Source organism: Gadus morhua, chromosome 7 (assembly GCF_902167405.1).
Source record: "Gadus morhua chromosome 7, gadMor3.0, whole genome shotgun sequence".
Classification (NCBI taxonomy): domain Eukaryota; kingdom Metazoa; phylum Chordata; class Actinopteri; order Gadiformes; family Gadidae; genus Gadus; species Gadus morhua.
The window spans coordinates 4,748,615-4,766,114 of record NC_044054.1 but is presented as its reverse complement, the minus strand read 5'-3'; the positions used below and the strand labels follow the sequence as shown (position 1 = coordinate 4,766,114).

Sequence of the window (17,500 nt, the reverse complement as noted above, 5' to 3'; positions counted from 1 at the left end):
CATGGAGTGAAATAATGCCCACAGCTCAAAAGTGTCGCTCTGCTTATGTGTGTGCGTGCGTACTCTGTGTGTGTGTGGGGGGGTGGGGATGTCTTTGACAGGTGAAATTTATTCTAATTGAAATGCAAATGAGGAGAGACGGCCCCGTCCTCGTTGGTATTCATACGTGTGATCCCCGGTAATCATTAAACGACGGGACAATCAAACCCACCATCCCTCTTGTGTGGTTTAAGGCCGAGAGAGACAGAGAGAGAGAGAGAGAGAGAGAGAGAGAGAGAGAGAGAGAGAGAGAGAGAGAGAGAGAGAGAGAGAGAGAGAGAGAGAGAGAGAGAGAGAGAGAGGGTGAGTACCTGAAGTCCACCCTGACTCTGGCCTTCACCAGGACCCCAAACATCTCTGCCAACCCAAGGCCTGCCTCCCCCTCTACCTGGTTCTTTCTACTTTTGTAAACAGACATTTTGACTTGCCCGATCACAAAATTCAACAAACACCATTTATTTTAATTTTCTTTATCGTAACCAGCACCAAAGATAAAAGCAGACTCTGACCAAACCAGAAGTTAAAATTTAAATTTTCTGGAGAAAAGGAGAGCCACTCGTGCTGCTAAAATGGCTTAAAATGACTTTGCCCTCAAACTCCCTCCTCCAGTCTGTTTCATTAAAAACATCACTGTGATGTATATTTTTTAAGTTTCAACGTTTCAAACAGGCAAGCCCTCTTCCTCACATCTCTAGCTCTGTTTAAATTAAGAGTGGAAACCTTAAAATAACTCATTGCCTTTGATGTGCTGAGAGGCACACAGATGAGAAGAAACAGCAGGCCAATTGCTCTACAAGTAGTCGGGGACTTCATCATTGTTAAGCTTTTGTTTGAGTCTCAGAGCAATCTTCTTCAATCTGTAGACTTCTTGCTCAGAGAACCCTCCCTCCCCTCTGATGCTCATTTGAGACTTGACTGATAGCAACAGCATTTTCTTATCTGCAAAGTACTCATCGAATTGGACATTTTTCATATTTTGTTTTTTGAAGGAACATTTGTATACTATGTACTGTGTACAACTCATCCAACTAAGATGCAGAAAACAGCGGTGAGTCTGTGAGGGGCTGACTGTCTGCGGCATCGTCCTCCATCTTCTCCTCCTCCTCCACTGTCTGCTCCTCCTGCTCTCCACTACCCACTGATTTCTTGGCTTTGGAGCCACAGGTTACACTACCCTGTTTTCTCTTAAGGAGAGGAGTTTTACACGCAGTATCTTCCTCCTCTATCAACCCTTCCTCACTGTCACTGCATTCCTCTGCTGCAGCAGGGATGGGCCGAACCTCAACACTCTCTGCTGGCTCTTTGACTGCATTATTCCCCTCCTCCTCAACAATACATTCACTCGCAAAAAAACATCCCAAATAATACAAAAAAACACAAAAAAACCAACACCTTCACCTAGCTATCTTAAACCCAATTACAAAAATTATGAAAAATCATACAATATCACTCTCACACGCGCTCCGCAAACTCACTCCTTCCGACGTAGAGAGAGAGAGAGAGAGAGAGAGAGAGAGAGAGAGAGAGAGAGAGAGAGAGAGAGAGAGAGAGAGAGAGGGGAGTGGAGGGAGAGAGAGAGAGAGAGGGGAAAGTGAGTCAAGGGGGAGGAAAGAGTGAGATGGGGGGGCAGAGAGATCGAAGGAGAAAGATCTTAGATCTGGAAAATGTGGATGTGCGTTATCGTTTGTGTGTGTGTTATTGTTCCTGCATGTGTGTTTGCCGTTTCTGTAAGTGCGTAAGTGTGACCCTGTGTGCGGTTGTGCGCTCGTGAACTGTGTCTAAGGTAACAGAAACCTGGGGCATTGATTTTTCCATCAGCTTCCAAAACGGTAACCATAACATTCAGAGAGAATGACCTTCTGCAGAAACCAAGAATGTACATACACACACACACACACACACATACAGACAGGCACAGACTTACAGTCACACACACACACACACACACACACACACACACACACACACACACACACACACACACACACACACACACACACACACACTCTCACAGAAAAACACATCTTTCTCCTCTCTCACTCTCTCTGTTTCTGTCTCTCTTTTCATCTCCCTCTCTCTCTGTCTCCCTCTCTCTCTGTCTCTCTCTCTCACTCACTCTACACATACACATGATCACACACATATGTGCTGAATGGAGACTGTGTAAGATTCTGACTGTCCTACAACGTTAGAACGACCGATAGGTGTGAAGATGTTCTATTCTAGTGGCTCACACTCAGCAGAGCAAATTTCATGTGAGCTTAAAATATAAAGGGAAATATTAATTGCAATTAAATCTGTGTTAATAGAAATCAGGTCGGTAACCTTAACTAACACTAACCTTAACCACCACTAACCTTAACGGTGTACTTTTGCTTATGTCATGGCTTTGTATTAATTCCAGCAACAGGCTACGCACACCTACGATATCAGTAGCATTAGCTCATTGTTAGCATTACGAATTACGACTTACCTTTGACTTAACACCATGAAAGACGATGAAGACTCACGACTTACTATAGCAAATAACAAGATTACTAACCTGAAGGCGGACATCAGAAGGCTCACCGCCGAGCTGATAAGCAAAGAGTCTCTGTTGGCCAGCTTTATTGACTTGGCTGCCGACCAGAACCAGAGGATCGCTTCCTTGAATGCAGCTAACCAGGACACTGTTAGCTGGGACTCCTCTGCCCATCCTCGACCTTCCTCCTACTCCACTCCCGACCATCATCCCTCATGGAAAGAAGTGGTCGTCCGAGGGCGAAAGAGAAGCCCGGTCAGGGCTTCACCTCCTCGCCTGAGCCTCTCCAACCACTACGCGGCCCTCCCAGGCGACACTCCTGCTCCACCAGTCGATGCCTCTACTCTACAGCCACAGGTGGCAAACAGTGCAGGGGAGACCTGTCACACAGATGTGGGTCCAACTCTACGCTCTGAACCGCGTACGGAGACCTCCGCCTCCCGCCGCAGGATCGTAAAAGAGGCCGTGCTGAGACGCTCCGGTAGACATCCCACTTCGGCCCTGGCGGTGACCCATCCCCCTGGTCCCGAGGCTGCTGGCTCTCCTCCCCACACGTCTGCCCGGTCCCGCAGTGTGGATCCCACGCCCAGCCGGGTGGAGACCCGTGAGCCTTTACATTCACCACATCCTCTGGTTTCCCCCACCACCTTGATAGTGGGTGACAGCATCACCAGGAATATCTGTTTTTTCAATGCCACTACACGTTGCTTTCCTGGAGCCAAAGTCACATCCATCCTGGACAAACTTCCAGAGCTTATTCATTCCCTTCCGTCCTCCATACATCGAGTGATAGTCCACACAGGCTACAATGATATGGCCCGTCGACAAACCGAGCTGACAAAGCGGGATTTTAACGACCTCTTCTCTTTCTTAAAACGCTGCGGAAAGTCCGTTTTTATCAGTGGTCCCCTGCCAATCATGTCCCAACGCCCAGAGCGGTTTAGCAGACTCCTAAATCTCAATACATGGCTCCAGTCCACTTGCAAAATTCATAACTTCGCTTTTATCGATAACTTCAATCTGTTCTGGAACCGCACTTCTCTCTATAGCACTGATGGAATCCACCCAAACACTTTGGGCAGCTCGGTGCTAGCTGCAAACATACAGCATGCCGTACAATCTGCTCCACACAATGGTTAGTTGACTGTTTTCAAATGACACATTCCCTATACAGACCATTATTACCTACAGCGCCTGCAATCCACCTCGCACATCTAGCCTGCACACTAGGAGAGGAGGAAGATGCGGAGTGGATCCTAGTCTGCTGCGGCGCATCAAAATGACCCGCAAGCAAACTACATCTTCCACCGCGGAGCCCACCCTGCGATTGGCACTTATCAATGCCAGATCAATAACTAATAAAACATTCATCTTAAATGATTTCTTCACGTCCAGGAACTTAGATTTTATGTTTTTCACAGAGACATGGCTTCGCGCTGGCGAGCTTACAGCATTTGCTGAACTTCTTCCGCCTGACTGTACCTTCATTAACACCCCCCGAATTACAGGGAAAGGGGGAGGGCTGGCGTCAGTTTTTAAATCCAGCTTCCGCTGCCGCCAAACTCCGTCAAACAGCTTCTCTAGCTTTGAACTGCAACTCTTCGAGATACATGTTCAACCTCCTGTTCTATGTGCTGTGATCTACCGTCCCCCGAAGTTTAATAAGGATTTTATCCAGGATTTCTATGACTTTGTGGCGGGAATTGTCCTGAACACAGATCGCTTATTAATTATAGGCGATTTTAATATCCATGTGTGTTGCGACTCCCGGCCCTTAGTTAAAGACTTCTTGAATCTCATCGACTCCTTTAACCTCAAACAGTCCGTTACTGCCCCGACGCATGAAAAGGGTCATACCCTAGACCTTGTTCTGTCCCACGGCCTAAATGTGTGTATTAGTGAAATCTGTGATGTGCCGATTTCAGACCATTTACCGGTGATGTTCACTCTGACTCTGCCTGGCGCTCAGGCTTCAACGCGCGCCCCGGCGCGCCGCCTGCGCGCGCTGAATCCGTTAACCGTGTCACAGTTTTCCGTCGCTTTTATTGACTCTATGCCTCCCACAAGTGACTTAGAAAATATATCTGCGGCGGAGATACTCAGTTCTTTTAATTCTACCTGCTCTAATATTCTGGACTTGATTGCACCTTTTAAAGATAGACGCCCCAAACCTGTCACTGAGCCGTGGCTCAATGACTACACTCGTACTCTCAGACGCACATGTAGGCGTGCCGAGAGAAAATGGAAGAGGGACAAACTCTATGTCTCCCTTGGGATTTTAAGAGAAAGTTTAGCAAAATACCAGAAAGCCGTTAAATCTGCGAAAACCCAATTCATATCCAACCTTGTGTCCAAAAGAAAACAGAAAAGTTTCAGTCTGGTTTTAAATCACGCCACAGCACAGAAACTGCACTTTTAAAAATATTTAATGATCTTCTTTTAACTATTGACTCGGGGAGCTCTGCTGCGCTCGTGCTTTTAGACTTGACTGCTGCCTTTGACACAGTCGACCACCAGATTCTTTTATCCCGCCTGGAACTTTGTGTTGGTATTACTGGAAATGTCCTAAAATAGTTCAAGTCATATCTGTCAAAGAGAACCTTCTCTGTTCATCTAGGTCAGTACTCCTCAGCTGCAGCCCCACTAGTCTATGGGGTCCCCCAAGGCTCGATTTTATCTCCAATTCCTTTCGCGCTATATCTGCTGCCCCTAGGTTCCATTTTTAAAAAACACAACATTTCGTTCCACTGCTTCGCAGATGATCTACAAATATACCTGCCGTTAAATCTTTTAAATTCTTTTAAAAAAAGAATCAACAAATGCATTGTCAAACTGTCTGAAAGATGTGAAAACCTGGTTGGAACTTAACTTCCTATCACTAAACAATAATAAAACCGAAATAATTGTTTTTGGCAAATCCGAACTGCTAGATGACATCGACAGTGTTCTTGGTCCCCTTGCCTCCTACAGCCGCCCTTCTGTCAGAAACCTCGGAGTTATTTTCAACAATGGTTTTAAATTTAACAAGCAAATAAGCTCAGTCGTGAAGACAAGCTTCTTCCAGCTGCGACTCCTAGCGATAGTAAAGCCGTATCTCCCACCAAAGGACTTTGAAAGAGTAATTCACCTATTCATAATGTCCCGTCTAGACTACTGTAATTCTTTATACTTTGGTGTGGACCAATGTCTGCTCCGTCGCCTGCAACTGGTCCAAAATGCTGCTGCACGTCTCCTCACTGGAAAAAGGCGATATGACCACATTACCCCTTTCCTGGCCTCTCTCCACTGGCTTCCTGTGGTTTTTAGAATTAAATTCAAAATTCTATTGTTTACTTTTAAATCTCTACATGGGCTGGCACCTAAATATATGTCAGAGCTGGTCTGCATCCATGCTCCATCTAGAGAAATTCGATCAGCTCAGCAGATGCTGCTGGATGTACCCAGGTGCAGACAAAAAACAAAAGGCGACAGAGCCTTCGCTGTGGCCGCTCCTAATCTTTGGAACAGTCTCCCCCTGAGTCTGAGATCTGCCCAGTCTATAGACCAGTTCAAAACGCAACTAAAGACTCACTTTTTTAGATTGGCTTTTAATACAGATTAAGATTTTATTTTATTTTATTCATTGTTGTTGCTAATATACAATATTAAGCCTTCTTGTTCTTTGTTTTGTTTTTTTTATATTGTATCTGTGTACAGCACTTTGGTCAACTACTGTTGTTTTAAAACGTGCTATATAAATAAACTTTGACTTGACTTGACTTGACTCACTCACTCACTCACTCACTCACTCACTCACTCACTCACTCACTCACTCACTCACTCACTCACTCTCACTCTCACACACACACACACACACACACACACACACACACACACACACACACACACACACACACACACACAGATTATATTATATTATATTAAGCGAGAAGCATCAACGGTCGAACCCAAGTAGAGATGGTGATTCCCAGACTCTGTCGCTCCATGAGCTCCTTAACTCAAACCAAGTCTGCTCTGAACCATCTCAAATCTTCAATGTCTCCATGGGAGGGGGGGGGGGGTCTTTTTGATCTCCGGCTCGGAGAGACACAGTTTGAGTTTCTGCGACATGGGTCTTGAGCCTGTGGGCCAGCAGGGAGCGAATTGTTGGATTCTCTCTCTCTCTCTCTCTCTCTCTCTCTCTCTCTCTCTCTCTCTCTCTCTCTCTCTCTCTCTCTCTCTTTCTCACCATCTCTTTCTCTCTCTCTCTCTCTCTCTCTCTCTCTCTCTCTCTCTCTCTCTCTCTCTCTCTCTCTCTCTCTCTCTCGCTCTCGCTCTCCCTCTCCCTCTCTCGCTCTCCCTCTCCCTCGCTCTCTCTCTCTCTCTCTCCGGGATTCAGCCGGACAGCTGGTCCCTTAAACCCCCCCAATCCCTCCCCTAAAGTGAAACTGGTTGTTTGAGGTTAGAGCTTTGAGATGGATAGGTGAGCTTTCACTTCATTAGCTGAGGGGGGGGGGGGGGTTTGTTCAATGTATTTGTGTTATCGTTTGTGTGTGTGTGTGTGTGTGTGTTTGTCAGTAAGTGTGTGTACTATGTATGTGTGTGTGTGTGTAATCCTCTGTGTGTGTGTGTACTATATAACATATGTGTGTTATCGTGTCAGTGTGTGTTTTTTATCTTTTGTTTGTGTGTGCTATCGCGTGTGTGTGTTATTGTGATTGTATGTGTGTGTTTGTAAGTGCTTGTTTGTGTACTATGTATGTGTGTTATCGTGTGTGTGTGTATGTTATCTACCCTGTGTGTGTGTCTGTCGGTTTGAGGTTTGAGACGGATCGGTGTTCTCTGATTCCATTCGCCAGCCTGTTTCATCCATACTTGATAGCAGCAACTGGTGAAGAGGTGAAGTCTCGGCCGTCCGTCGGCCAGTTATTTAATAATTGATCACCAGCGACACACTGAGTGGCACGGAGCGATGTCGCACTCAGGGGGCGATTAATCAATCTTTTTTGGCTCGTACAACGAGCCAAAACAGACCAGATCTCTTGTCCGACACAGCGGCGATTAAGAAAAAAATCTAGCAAGAAACTCTCTTGCTCTGGATCAAGTGGTCATTCGATTGGTGGTTAGAAATATGAGCTAGCATCTTATTGTATGTTGTACATCCTGGCACTTAATGTACGCACTTTTCATATGCTATATGTCCTGGCACTTATTGTACACTCTTATTGTATGTTTGTACATCCTGGCACCTAGTGAACGCACTTATTGTATGTTTGTAGGTCCTGACACTTAATGTATATTATTATCACGAGATAATACACAGAACGATTTTATTTGTACGTCGCTGATGATTCACGGTATTCAACAGATGACTCATCTTCAATGACCTACAAAAAACCCGAAACATTATTTATTTTTCAAATGTCAGGATTTTTATGTGTACGGAGAGAGAGGGAACTCACTTCAACTGCGCTCTGATTCCTTTCATGCCTTAACTCCTTCATTTCTCTACTGCTTGTCTTTCACATTGGAGGGAGAAAAACTCCCTGACGCCTCCCTATGCATGGCCCTTAGCATGCTATGGTACTCGTTGAAGGAAATGACTTGTAGGCATTTTATAGCCCTTGAACATGTTGGCATTTTATAGTCCTAGTTATATGAAGGAACGTAGCATGCTAGTGCAGTTAGCATATTATGGTATTTCTTATACTTTGGTGTACTCTATGTGTTGCAAACGCTGGGATGGAGAGATTAGGGAGTGATCAATCGCTTGATAACTAATGGATGGAGGGATCAATCGCTTGATGACTGATCGATGGAGGGATCAATCGCTTGATGACTGATGGATGGAGGGATCGATTGATTGATGGATGATGGATGGAGGGATCGATTGATTGATGGATGATGGATGGAAGTATGATTAATGGATGAATTGATGGAGGAAGGCATCCGGTGATGATGGCGGAATGATTGATGAATTGATGTATCAATGGCTGGCTGAAAGCGTAGAGTGAAGATGGAAAGATTGACGGATGACCGACACAAGGGCCTTGATTGACACATCGATAGCAAGCAGCCGACACACCTCTTCCCTGTCACTCACTCTGCCTTGTCTCCTCCTCCAGGTTGGTCCTTCAAGCTGGAGCGTCGTCCCCCTGCGACCCTGACTCCAACCCGGCCCACAGCGCACAACGGGGGGTCCGGAAGACCGGGATTAGGAGCCCAGGGGCCGCGGGAACGCTAGTCCACACCAGGGCTCTCGGGATGGGGGCCATCGCCGACTCTGGCGCCGTGCAAGCTTCTGGCCTCGGCCGGGGGGCAGTCGCCCTGCGGCGGGCCTGATCCACACCTCAAGGGGGCAGGCCGCACCTTAAGGGAGAATTCCGCACCTTAAGGGAGGCAGGCCGCTCCTGCAGGGATCTGGCTGCACCGTAAGGGAGCAGGCTGCACTTTACGGGAGCCCGCCGTATTTTAAGGGATAAGGCCGCACTTTAAGGGAGTATTCCGCTTCTTAGGGAGCCTTCAGCACCTTAAGGATCAGGCAGCACCTTAAGGGATCCTGCCGCACCTTCAGGGAGCATTCTGCACCTTCAGGGAGCATTCTGCACCTTAGGGGAGCATTCCGCACCTTAAAGGATTAGTCCGAAGGAGGGACCCCATCCCAGCTCGAGGCTCCAAAACCCGGGCGGGATCATGCTGTCACCATGGTACCCGTCGCCGACGTTCCACCCGCTGCTCCGTCTTGGGCTCCTGCTCGCCTCGCTCTGCCTGGCAGCCGGCGCCGTCACCCAGCAGCACCCCGTGGTGACCACCAACTACGGCAAGCTGCGGGGCGTGAAGGTCACCCTGCCCAATGAGATCCTAGGCCCCGTCGAGCAGTACCTGGGGATCCCGTACGCCCTGGCGCCCACCGGGGAACGCCGCTTTCAGGCCCCCGAGCCCCCCATGTCGTGGCCGGGGATCCGGAACGCCACGCTGTTTGCTCCAGTCTGCCCGCAGTACCTAGAGGACCGGTACCTGCTCAACGACATGCTGCCCGTCTGGTTCACGGCCAACCTGGACACGGTGGTGACGTACGTCCAGGACCAGAGCGAGGACTGCCTCCACCTCAACATCTACGTGCCCACTGAGGACGGTAGGTTCATGTGTGAGGGATGGTTTTGTTTGTGCGCGGCTCGAGTTCAAGTGTTATTGTGACTGTGTGTGTGTTTCTGTGTTTGTAAGGGGGTGTGCTTGTTCTTTGAATGTGTGTTATTGTGTTTGTGTGTGTGTCTTATCGTTTGTTTGTCTGTGCGTGTGTGCGTTGGTTTTATGTTATTGTGTTTGTGTTTGTAGGTGATCATGCTTTTGTGTGTTATCGTGTGTGTGTGTGTGTGCGTGTGTGTGTTGGTGTTTGTTATCGTGTGTATGTGTTTGTTGGTGATCATGCGTTTTTGTGTGTTATCATATGTGTGTTCATGTGTGCATTGGTGTGTGTTCATGTGTGCATTGGTGTGTGTTATCGTGTGTGTGTGCATGTATGTGTTGGTGTATGTTATCGTGTGTATGTGTTTGTTGGTGTCATGCGTTTTGTGTGTTATCGTGTGTGTGTGCATGTGTGTGTTATCGTATGTATGTGTTTGTTGGTGATCATGCTTGCGTGTGTTATCGTGTGTGCAAGTGTGTGTTGGTGTATGTTATCGTGTGTATGTGTTTGTTGGTGATCATGCTTGTGTGTGTTCTCATGTGTATGTGCGTGTGTTTGTTATCTTGTGCATGTGTTTACTTTGTTTGGGTGAATGCGTGCATGAATTGGGTGAATGTGTGAGATTGAGTGTTGAGGTGTCCCTGAGTAAGTCTCCTTTATCTGTGTCTGTGCCTTTGGTTTTCAGGGTGTTGATGTGTGCGTTCATCGGACAAAATGAGAACGTCTCTCACGTGTGTTACTGACCTTGGATTAAATCTTATTGACGCTTGTGCTTGCTGGCAGGATGCACTCAGCGCCTCTGTTCATCTTGAGAGGATCATTTTTCTTCCCATCTCTTCGTTTGTCCTTGCGCCGGCTTTCAAGCGAACTAACAAAAGCAGTGGTTGGTTTCGCCCCCATGAAAGTTTCAACACACAAAGCCGTCGTGTCGTTCTTTGTGTAGTTCTTTGTGTGCTCAGAGTACCGCAGTGACTAAAACAGCCTCCCTTTCAACTTCCCGAGTCGTATTTTAAGGCCACGCGACCGAGCCCGGATCGCTCGGTTACGTAAAGACATAAAATAATTGGGGATACCGAGGCCTGCTCCCCTTTGAAGTTGTTATTTTCCACGAGGCGTAAAACAGCTTGTGTCTTTTTTTTGGGAGCGCAGGATTAAGGGAGTTAAGGTGCCGGAAAGCTGTCGTGCTGGAACTGCGAGGCATCTTTTCTCAAGACACGGCAATCACGGTTCTAAGTAGGGCGAGGGTAGACTAGTTGAGCGCTAGGTGAGCACTAGCATAATTTAGTATGAAATTGTACATGTTATGGTAGGCCTGCTAAAGTACTTAGCATGGTAGTGTACATGTTATGCTACGTTCAGCTAGCCTACCTGGCTAATTGAAGGCTACAACAACTATAAATTAATAAACTGCCTAAATTCAAACGGATGACAAGGTTTTCCGGATCTTTCTAAAGCTGGAAACTGGACTTCGCTGCCGCTAGGCTATGGCTAGGCTATCGCGATGTCTCCTCTGCTGTATGACAGATACCATGTTTTGACAGCTCGGGGCTGAATTTAGCCGCGGCCTCTGGTCAACAGATTATAAAGATCGTGATCGGGATAATCTGATCCCGATCTGTGAGCTGCTGGATACTGGCCCCCACGTGAGGAAGAGGTCCGCCCGGTTATGAACACACTGCCTTCATCCATATCCATCTCCTCTTTTTCTTCCTCCTCCTCTTCCTCCTCCTCTTCTTCCTCCTCCTCTCCCTCCTCTTCTTCATCCAACTCTCCCCCTCCACCTCCTCCTCCACCAGTCAACTTTTACACGGTATTGAACGAGAGGAATAAGAAAAAACTGTGAATGAACAATGTCTACATGCCAAGTGATTAGGAGCTCGGCAGGAGATGAAGGAGGAAGTGAAGGACGCGTTCGGAGTCGAGAGGCTAGAGGCTAATTCAAGGCTACGAGGTCTGTACGCTATCATTAGGATAAGTGTGCGAAGTAAAGAGTGAAGCATGCGTGTGGGTGTGTTTGTGTGTGTGTGTGTGTGTGTGTGTGTATATATACTGTGGCAGACGCCAGGGAGGAATGAGGGGAGTGGTAGGTCTGGCAACTTGCTGGCTCCACCCCCAAGCCATATATGGACTTCCTCACGTGAACGAGGCGAGCCTGGGGATCATTAAGCAGGGGTGCTGGGGCTTAAAGGAGAAATCCGGTTTAAAATCGATCTGGGATATGTTTAAGATGATAACGAGATGGGATGTTCGTTTGGGAGCACAAAAGCGCATGTAAACGCATTCTTAAATAGGCTGTTTTTAGCCGATTCTACCGAAACGCTATAAACTGGGAACCATGGGGGCATCTTGTCATGGTAAAAACAAAATCGTTATTTTAAACAACTTAAAAGGCTAGAAGTAGCCTGACACTTCTTTGATAGTATAATATGGGTCTTAAAATATAAAACGAGTCATTGAGAACTTTGTAAGGGTACAGATTGTTTATTAAAAAGTACATTTTATACACACAATACCATCAGTAGATCACCCGTCGACGCCATTTTGTTTTCAAGACTCGATAAGTAGATTGACGAACGCAGAGCTTGTGTGTTGCTGACGGATGTCACAATCTCTGTGTTCGTCAATCTACCGGATTTCTCCTTTAAAGGAGCTAGCAAACGACAGACGGGGGAAGTTGGAGCTAGAAGGAAGGCTAGAGAAGCTAACGCTAGCAAAGGACCGGCAGGATCTGTGTGATCGCCTGGCAGCGTGGTACGGCCTGAGGGAGAGAGATAGGTGGAAGGCGTTTGACTGAAATTGTACTATATCATATAAGAGGTGGATGACCATATTCCCACCCTTGTTTTATTTACTCGGTAAATAAACCATTCGGCCTTCAACTGCTCTCTCTGTGTTGTGTCGTTATATCCATTCAATTTGGTAGCGTGGAAACCCCACGCCCACAGGTCCGCTACAATACATTTGTATCGCACATGTTTATTGTTGTTTATAAGTTAAGAGTTGTTGATGGTTCAGGAACATTCGTGTGTGTGTGTGTCTGTGGGTGTGTTTGCGTGTATGTGTGTGTGCGCACGTGTGTCAGTGTGTGTCATTGTGTGTTTCTTAGATAGAATTGGTGGTAGAACAAGATGGACATTTTTTGCGTCTGTTTCTGTGTGTGCCTGTGAGTTTGTGTGTGTATGCGTGTTTCTGTGTCATTGTGTGTGTCGAGTTTTTCGTGGTTCAGGAACATCTTTGTGTGTGTGTGTGTGTGTGTGTGTGTGTTTGTGTGTTCGTGCTTGCGTACTTGCGCGCATGCATTCTTGCACACATTTTCACAACCTCCCCTACAGCAATTTATTACCCACAATGCATCGCAGCATTACATCGGCACTGCAACAATGTCAACAAACATCTCTGCATCCTTTCTGCAGCAGGTGGAGGTGGAGGAGAGGGTGGAGGAAGAGAGGAGTGGAGGAGGGAATGGTGGAGGAAGGAGAGGAGAATGAGAGAAAGTGAGAAAGATGGAGGAAGAAGGGATGGAGGAAATTAAGAAGAGGAGGAGCAGGTGGAGGAAGAGAGAATGTGAGAGAGGTGGAGGAGGAGGTGGAGGAAGAGGAGGAGGTGGAGGAAGGAGAGGAGGAAGGGGAGGAGGAAAAAATAAATTACCATACACGTGTTGTTTGCTACGCCACGGGCGTCTATTAATAGCATCAGCAGGGAACGGAGGAGGAGGAGGAGCAGGAGGAGCCGGAGGAGGAGGAGGAGGGCTGCCCCAGTTTTCATTAGCCTCCGGTGTGTGTAATAACCGCTAAACCCCCCCAGCCCACCCCCTCCTCCGAACAGAAACCTGGGTATCATCGTACCCTCGCTGCGGGGATGAGTGATACTCAACCTCTGGTAGGTGAAGGGAATAGTGATTAAGATTGACGACACACTCGACACACGTTCAACTTCTTGTGAATCGGATTTGGTTTCATTTTGATGAATTGGTGGATTGATGAACTGATGAATTGATGGATTGGTGAATTGATGGATTGAGGAATTGATGAGTTGATGATTGATGGATTCGTCAATTGATGAATTGATGGATTGATTAATGGATGGATTGATGAATTGATGAATTTGTGTTGCGGTTCGTGTTTTATCTGCAATGATCGTAAAAGCCCCGATAATGGTCAATAAATCAAACGGTATCAAAGGACGAGAAAAATTATGATAATCGTTTGATCGGGTTGAATGAAATGATTCTCTGTGTGTGTGTCTCTGTCTGTCTGTCTGTCTCTCTGGCTGTCTCTTTTTCTGTCTTTCCGTCTGTCTCTCTTTCCGTCTGCTGGCTCTCAGCATGTCAGTCTGGCTTCATTCTCCTCGACCTGTCTGAGAGCATTTGACACGGTGAACCACCAGATCCTCCTTGCCACTCTTGCCGAACTTGGCATCGCTGAATCTGCTCTTTCCTGGTTCACATCCTACCTGATAAACCGCACCTATCAAGTGACATGGAATGGTTCCTTGTCCAAACCTTGCACGCTTGAAACTGGTGTCCCTCAAGGCTCTGTACTGGGACCTCTTCTGTTCTCCCTCTATACCAGATCTCTGGGCTCTGTAATTGCATCACAGGGGTTTTCCTATCACTGCTATGCTGACGACACTCAGCAATTTCTCTCTTTCTCCTCATCTGATAAAGCCCTGATTGCAACACGCATATCGGAATGTCTGGCGGACATCAGCACCTGGACAACTGCCCATCACCTGAGGCTTAACCTCAACAAAACCGAGCTCCTCCTAATCCCAGGGAAAGATTGCCCACACATGGACTTACTGTTCACCGTTGAGAACATCACTGTATCTCCTTCTCCAACTACCAGAAACCTCGGTGTGCGATGGCCCGATCCTGCAGATTTGCACTTTACAACATCCGCAGAATCCGGCCCTTCCTCACAAGGGAAGCAGCTCAGCTTCTAGTCAAATCACTGGTCATTTCCCGCCTCTACGATTAAACCTTTGCAGTGCATCCAGAATGCGGCAGCGCGCCTCGTGTTCAACCTTCCGAAGTTCTCCCATGTGACCCCCCTCTTCCGGGACCTCCACTGGCTCCCTGTAGTAGCTTGCATCAAATTGAAGACGATGGTACTTGCATACAAGGCAGTCGATGGAACTGCCCCTTCCTACCTCCATGCATTGCTAAAGCCACACATCCCAGCTCGATCCCTCCGCTCAACTACCTCAGCTGGACGTCTGGTACCGCCATCACTAAGAGCTAGCAAAGGCCATTCAGCAAATTCTCGGTTTTGGGACCTCAGTGGTGGAACGAGCTCCCTGCCGTTCTCAGGACCGCAGAGTCGCTCACTATCTTCCGAAAAAGACTCAAGACTCACCTGTTCAGAGTCCACCTCGACTCTGCATAACCACCCTCCCCCTTCTGGCCACCATTGTACACTGTATGGTATTGTGTTGTATTGTATTGTATATTAGTACTTAACTGTGTAGCAACTGCAGTAGCTGCTATCATTGCTGTAACACGAGGAATTGGTTAGCCTAGCGATTGTTGTACTTGCAATTGGTTCTATGAAAATCCTTTCTGTACCGACAGCGATATATTGTTGCACTTGTTATGACAAATGTACTTATTGTAAGTTGCTTTGGATAAAAGAGTCTGCTAAACGCCCTAAATGTAAACGTAAATGTAGTTGATAACTGCAGACCTGTCGCTAAAGCTAGCGAGCTAGTAACACACAGAGGCCTCCTCCACAAGGCGAGCAGACCTAGCCTTACTGAAGACTGTGTGATGGTTCGGCCGAGCTGACAAGCTACTGGCTGTCAGCAGACAGAGACATGCCCAATGTAAGGTGTGTGTGTGTGTGTGTGTGTGTGTGTGTGTGTGTGTGTGTGTGTGTGTGTGTGTGTGTGTGTGTGTGTGTCTGTGTGTCTGTGTGTGTATGTGTGTGCGTGTGTGTGTGTGTCTGTGTCACTGCGTTTATTTTAGATAGAATTGGCAGGAGAGAAAGACCGAGAAATGTCTGTCGTGCTGTGTGTGTGTTTGTGTGTTCTTGTGAGAGTGTGTCATTGTGTGTATTTTAGATCGAATTGGCGGGAGAGCAAGATGAATAAATGTTTCCCCCCCCGTGTGTGTGTGTGTGTGTGTGTTTGTGTGCGTGTCGTGTGTGTGTGTATGTTGGATAGAATCGGAGAGGGAGTACGATGAAAACCTTTCTGTACTCCTGTTTGTGTGAGTGTGTATTTTGTGTATATGGATGAGATGGGAGTACTCAGCAGGGAAGTGAGGAAGAAATACACAAACACACACGTACACACACATACACACACATACACTCACACTTACACACACATACACAACCACACACACACACACACACACACACACACAAACCAACACACAAATGCACACTTGGTTTCATCATCTGGGGGGAGAGGAGGAGGGAGACGGGGGGGAAGCGTGTGTATGTGTGTGTGTGTCTCTTTGTGTGTGTTTATTTGTGCGTGTCTCTCTTTGTGTGTGTGCATGTGTGTGTCTCTGTGTGTGTGTATGTGTGCGAGCTCATTTGCATTCAGTCAGATAAGGATTTGAAGGTAACTTTACGTCGACCGACTGAACGAGAGAGAGAGAGAGAGAGAGAGTGTCAGTCTGTCTGTAGTCCGTAGGTCAGAGCGATGCTATAAAGGACACACGGTGGATTACAGCATCAAGATCGGGATTATGTACGACGTAGAACGACAGGAGGCAAAGGTCAGATGTCAAGGTCACACACACATCCCCGGGCTCACCCTGTCTCTCCATCTCTGTCTCTCTGTCTCTCTGTCTCTCTGTCTCTCTCTCGCTCTCTCGCTCCCTTGTACGCCCTCTCCCCCATTCTTTGAACCTGCTCGAATGCCGCAGCTCATGCAGGCAGAGGGCCAGATAAAGAAAATGACCTGAAGGGAGGAGAGCGAGAGAGAGAGAGAGAGAGAGAGAGAGAGAGAGCGAGAGAGAGAGAGAGAGAGAGAGAGAGCAAGCACCACAGAGTGACTATGTATTGTTTTGCTGCTGTTCTATTTGTTTTTCAGGACAGACCAGTGTGTATTGATTTCGCCGTCCTAGCGGTGGACAAGTTAACAAGCCAGTTAGCATGTGCGCGTCTACATGCTAAATGCGCCATAATAACAATTTCAAAATGTCAAGGATATGTTTGTATATATCTAGATATATTTATGTGTGTTTGTGTGTTTATATACATGATCTTGATTAAATACGTTAAACAGTTTGGTTTTGGCGTTCGTCGACCTCTCTCGATGCATTATGGGTAATCCAAGCAACTGCAGTGTCAATCGTTCTCACATCATCCTATACCTCCTCCCCTCCTCTTCCTCTCCCAACCTCCTCCTCTTCCTTTTCTTCCACCGCCTCCTCCATCTTCTTCTTCTTCTTCTTTTTCTTTTTCTTCTTCTTCCTCCCTCTCCTCCTCCTCTCCCTCCTCCATTTCTTCATCCTCTCTTCCTCCTCCTCTTCCTCCTCCTCTTCCTCCTCCACTTCCTAATCCTCTCCTCCTCTTCCTTCTCCCTCTCCTCCTCTTCCTCCTCCTCCTCCTCCTCTTCCTCCTCCCTCTCCTCCTACTCCCTCACCTTTTCCTCCTTCTCCCTCTCCTCCTCTTCCTCCTCCCTCTCCTCCTTTTCCCTCTCCTCCTCTTCCTCCTCCATCTCCTCCTCTTCCTCCTCCTCTTCCTCCTCCTCTGCCTCCCTCACCTTCTCCGCTACTTCCTCATCTTGGGTTTGTGTTCAGACAACGACCACACACTAGT

At 47.3% G+C, this 17,500-nt stretch overlaps 1 protein-coding gene across 1 annotated transcript in view; it reads left to right on the top strand.

The window, feature by feature from the left end:
• The window catches only part of nlgn4xa (neuroligin 4 X-linked a), an 88,375-nt gene that overhangs the window by 6,028 nt on the left and 64,847 nt on the right, over positions 1-17,500 (top strand). The window contains exon 2 of the mRNA XM_030361647.1: positions 8,665-9,674. Within this exon, the coding sequence (XP_030217507.1) occupies positions 9,233-9,674 (442 nt within the window). The 5' untranslated portion in view covers positions 8,665-9,232. The remainder of the gene's footprint in view (positions 1-8,664; positions 9,675-17,500) is intronic.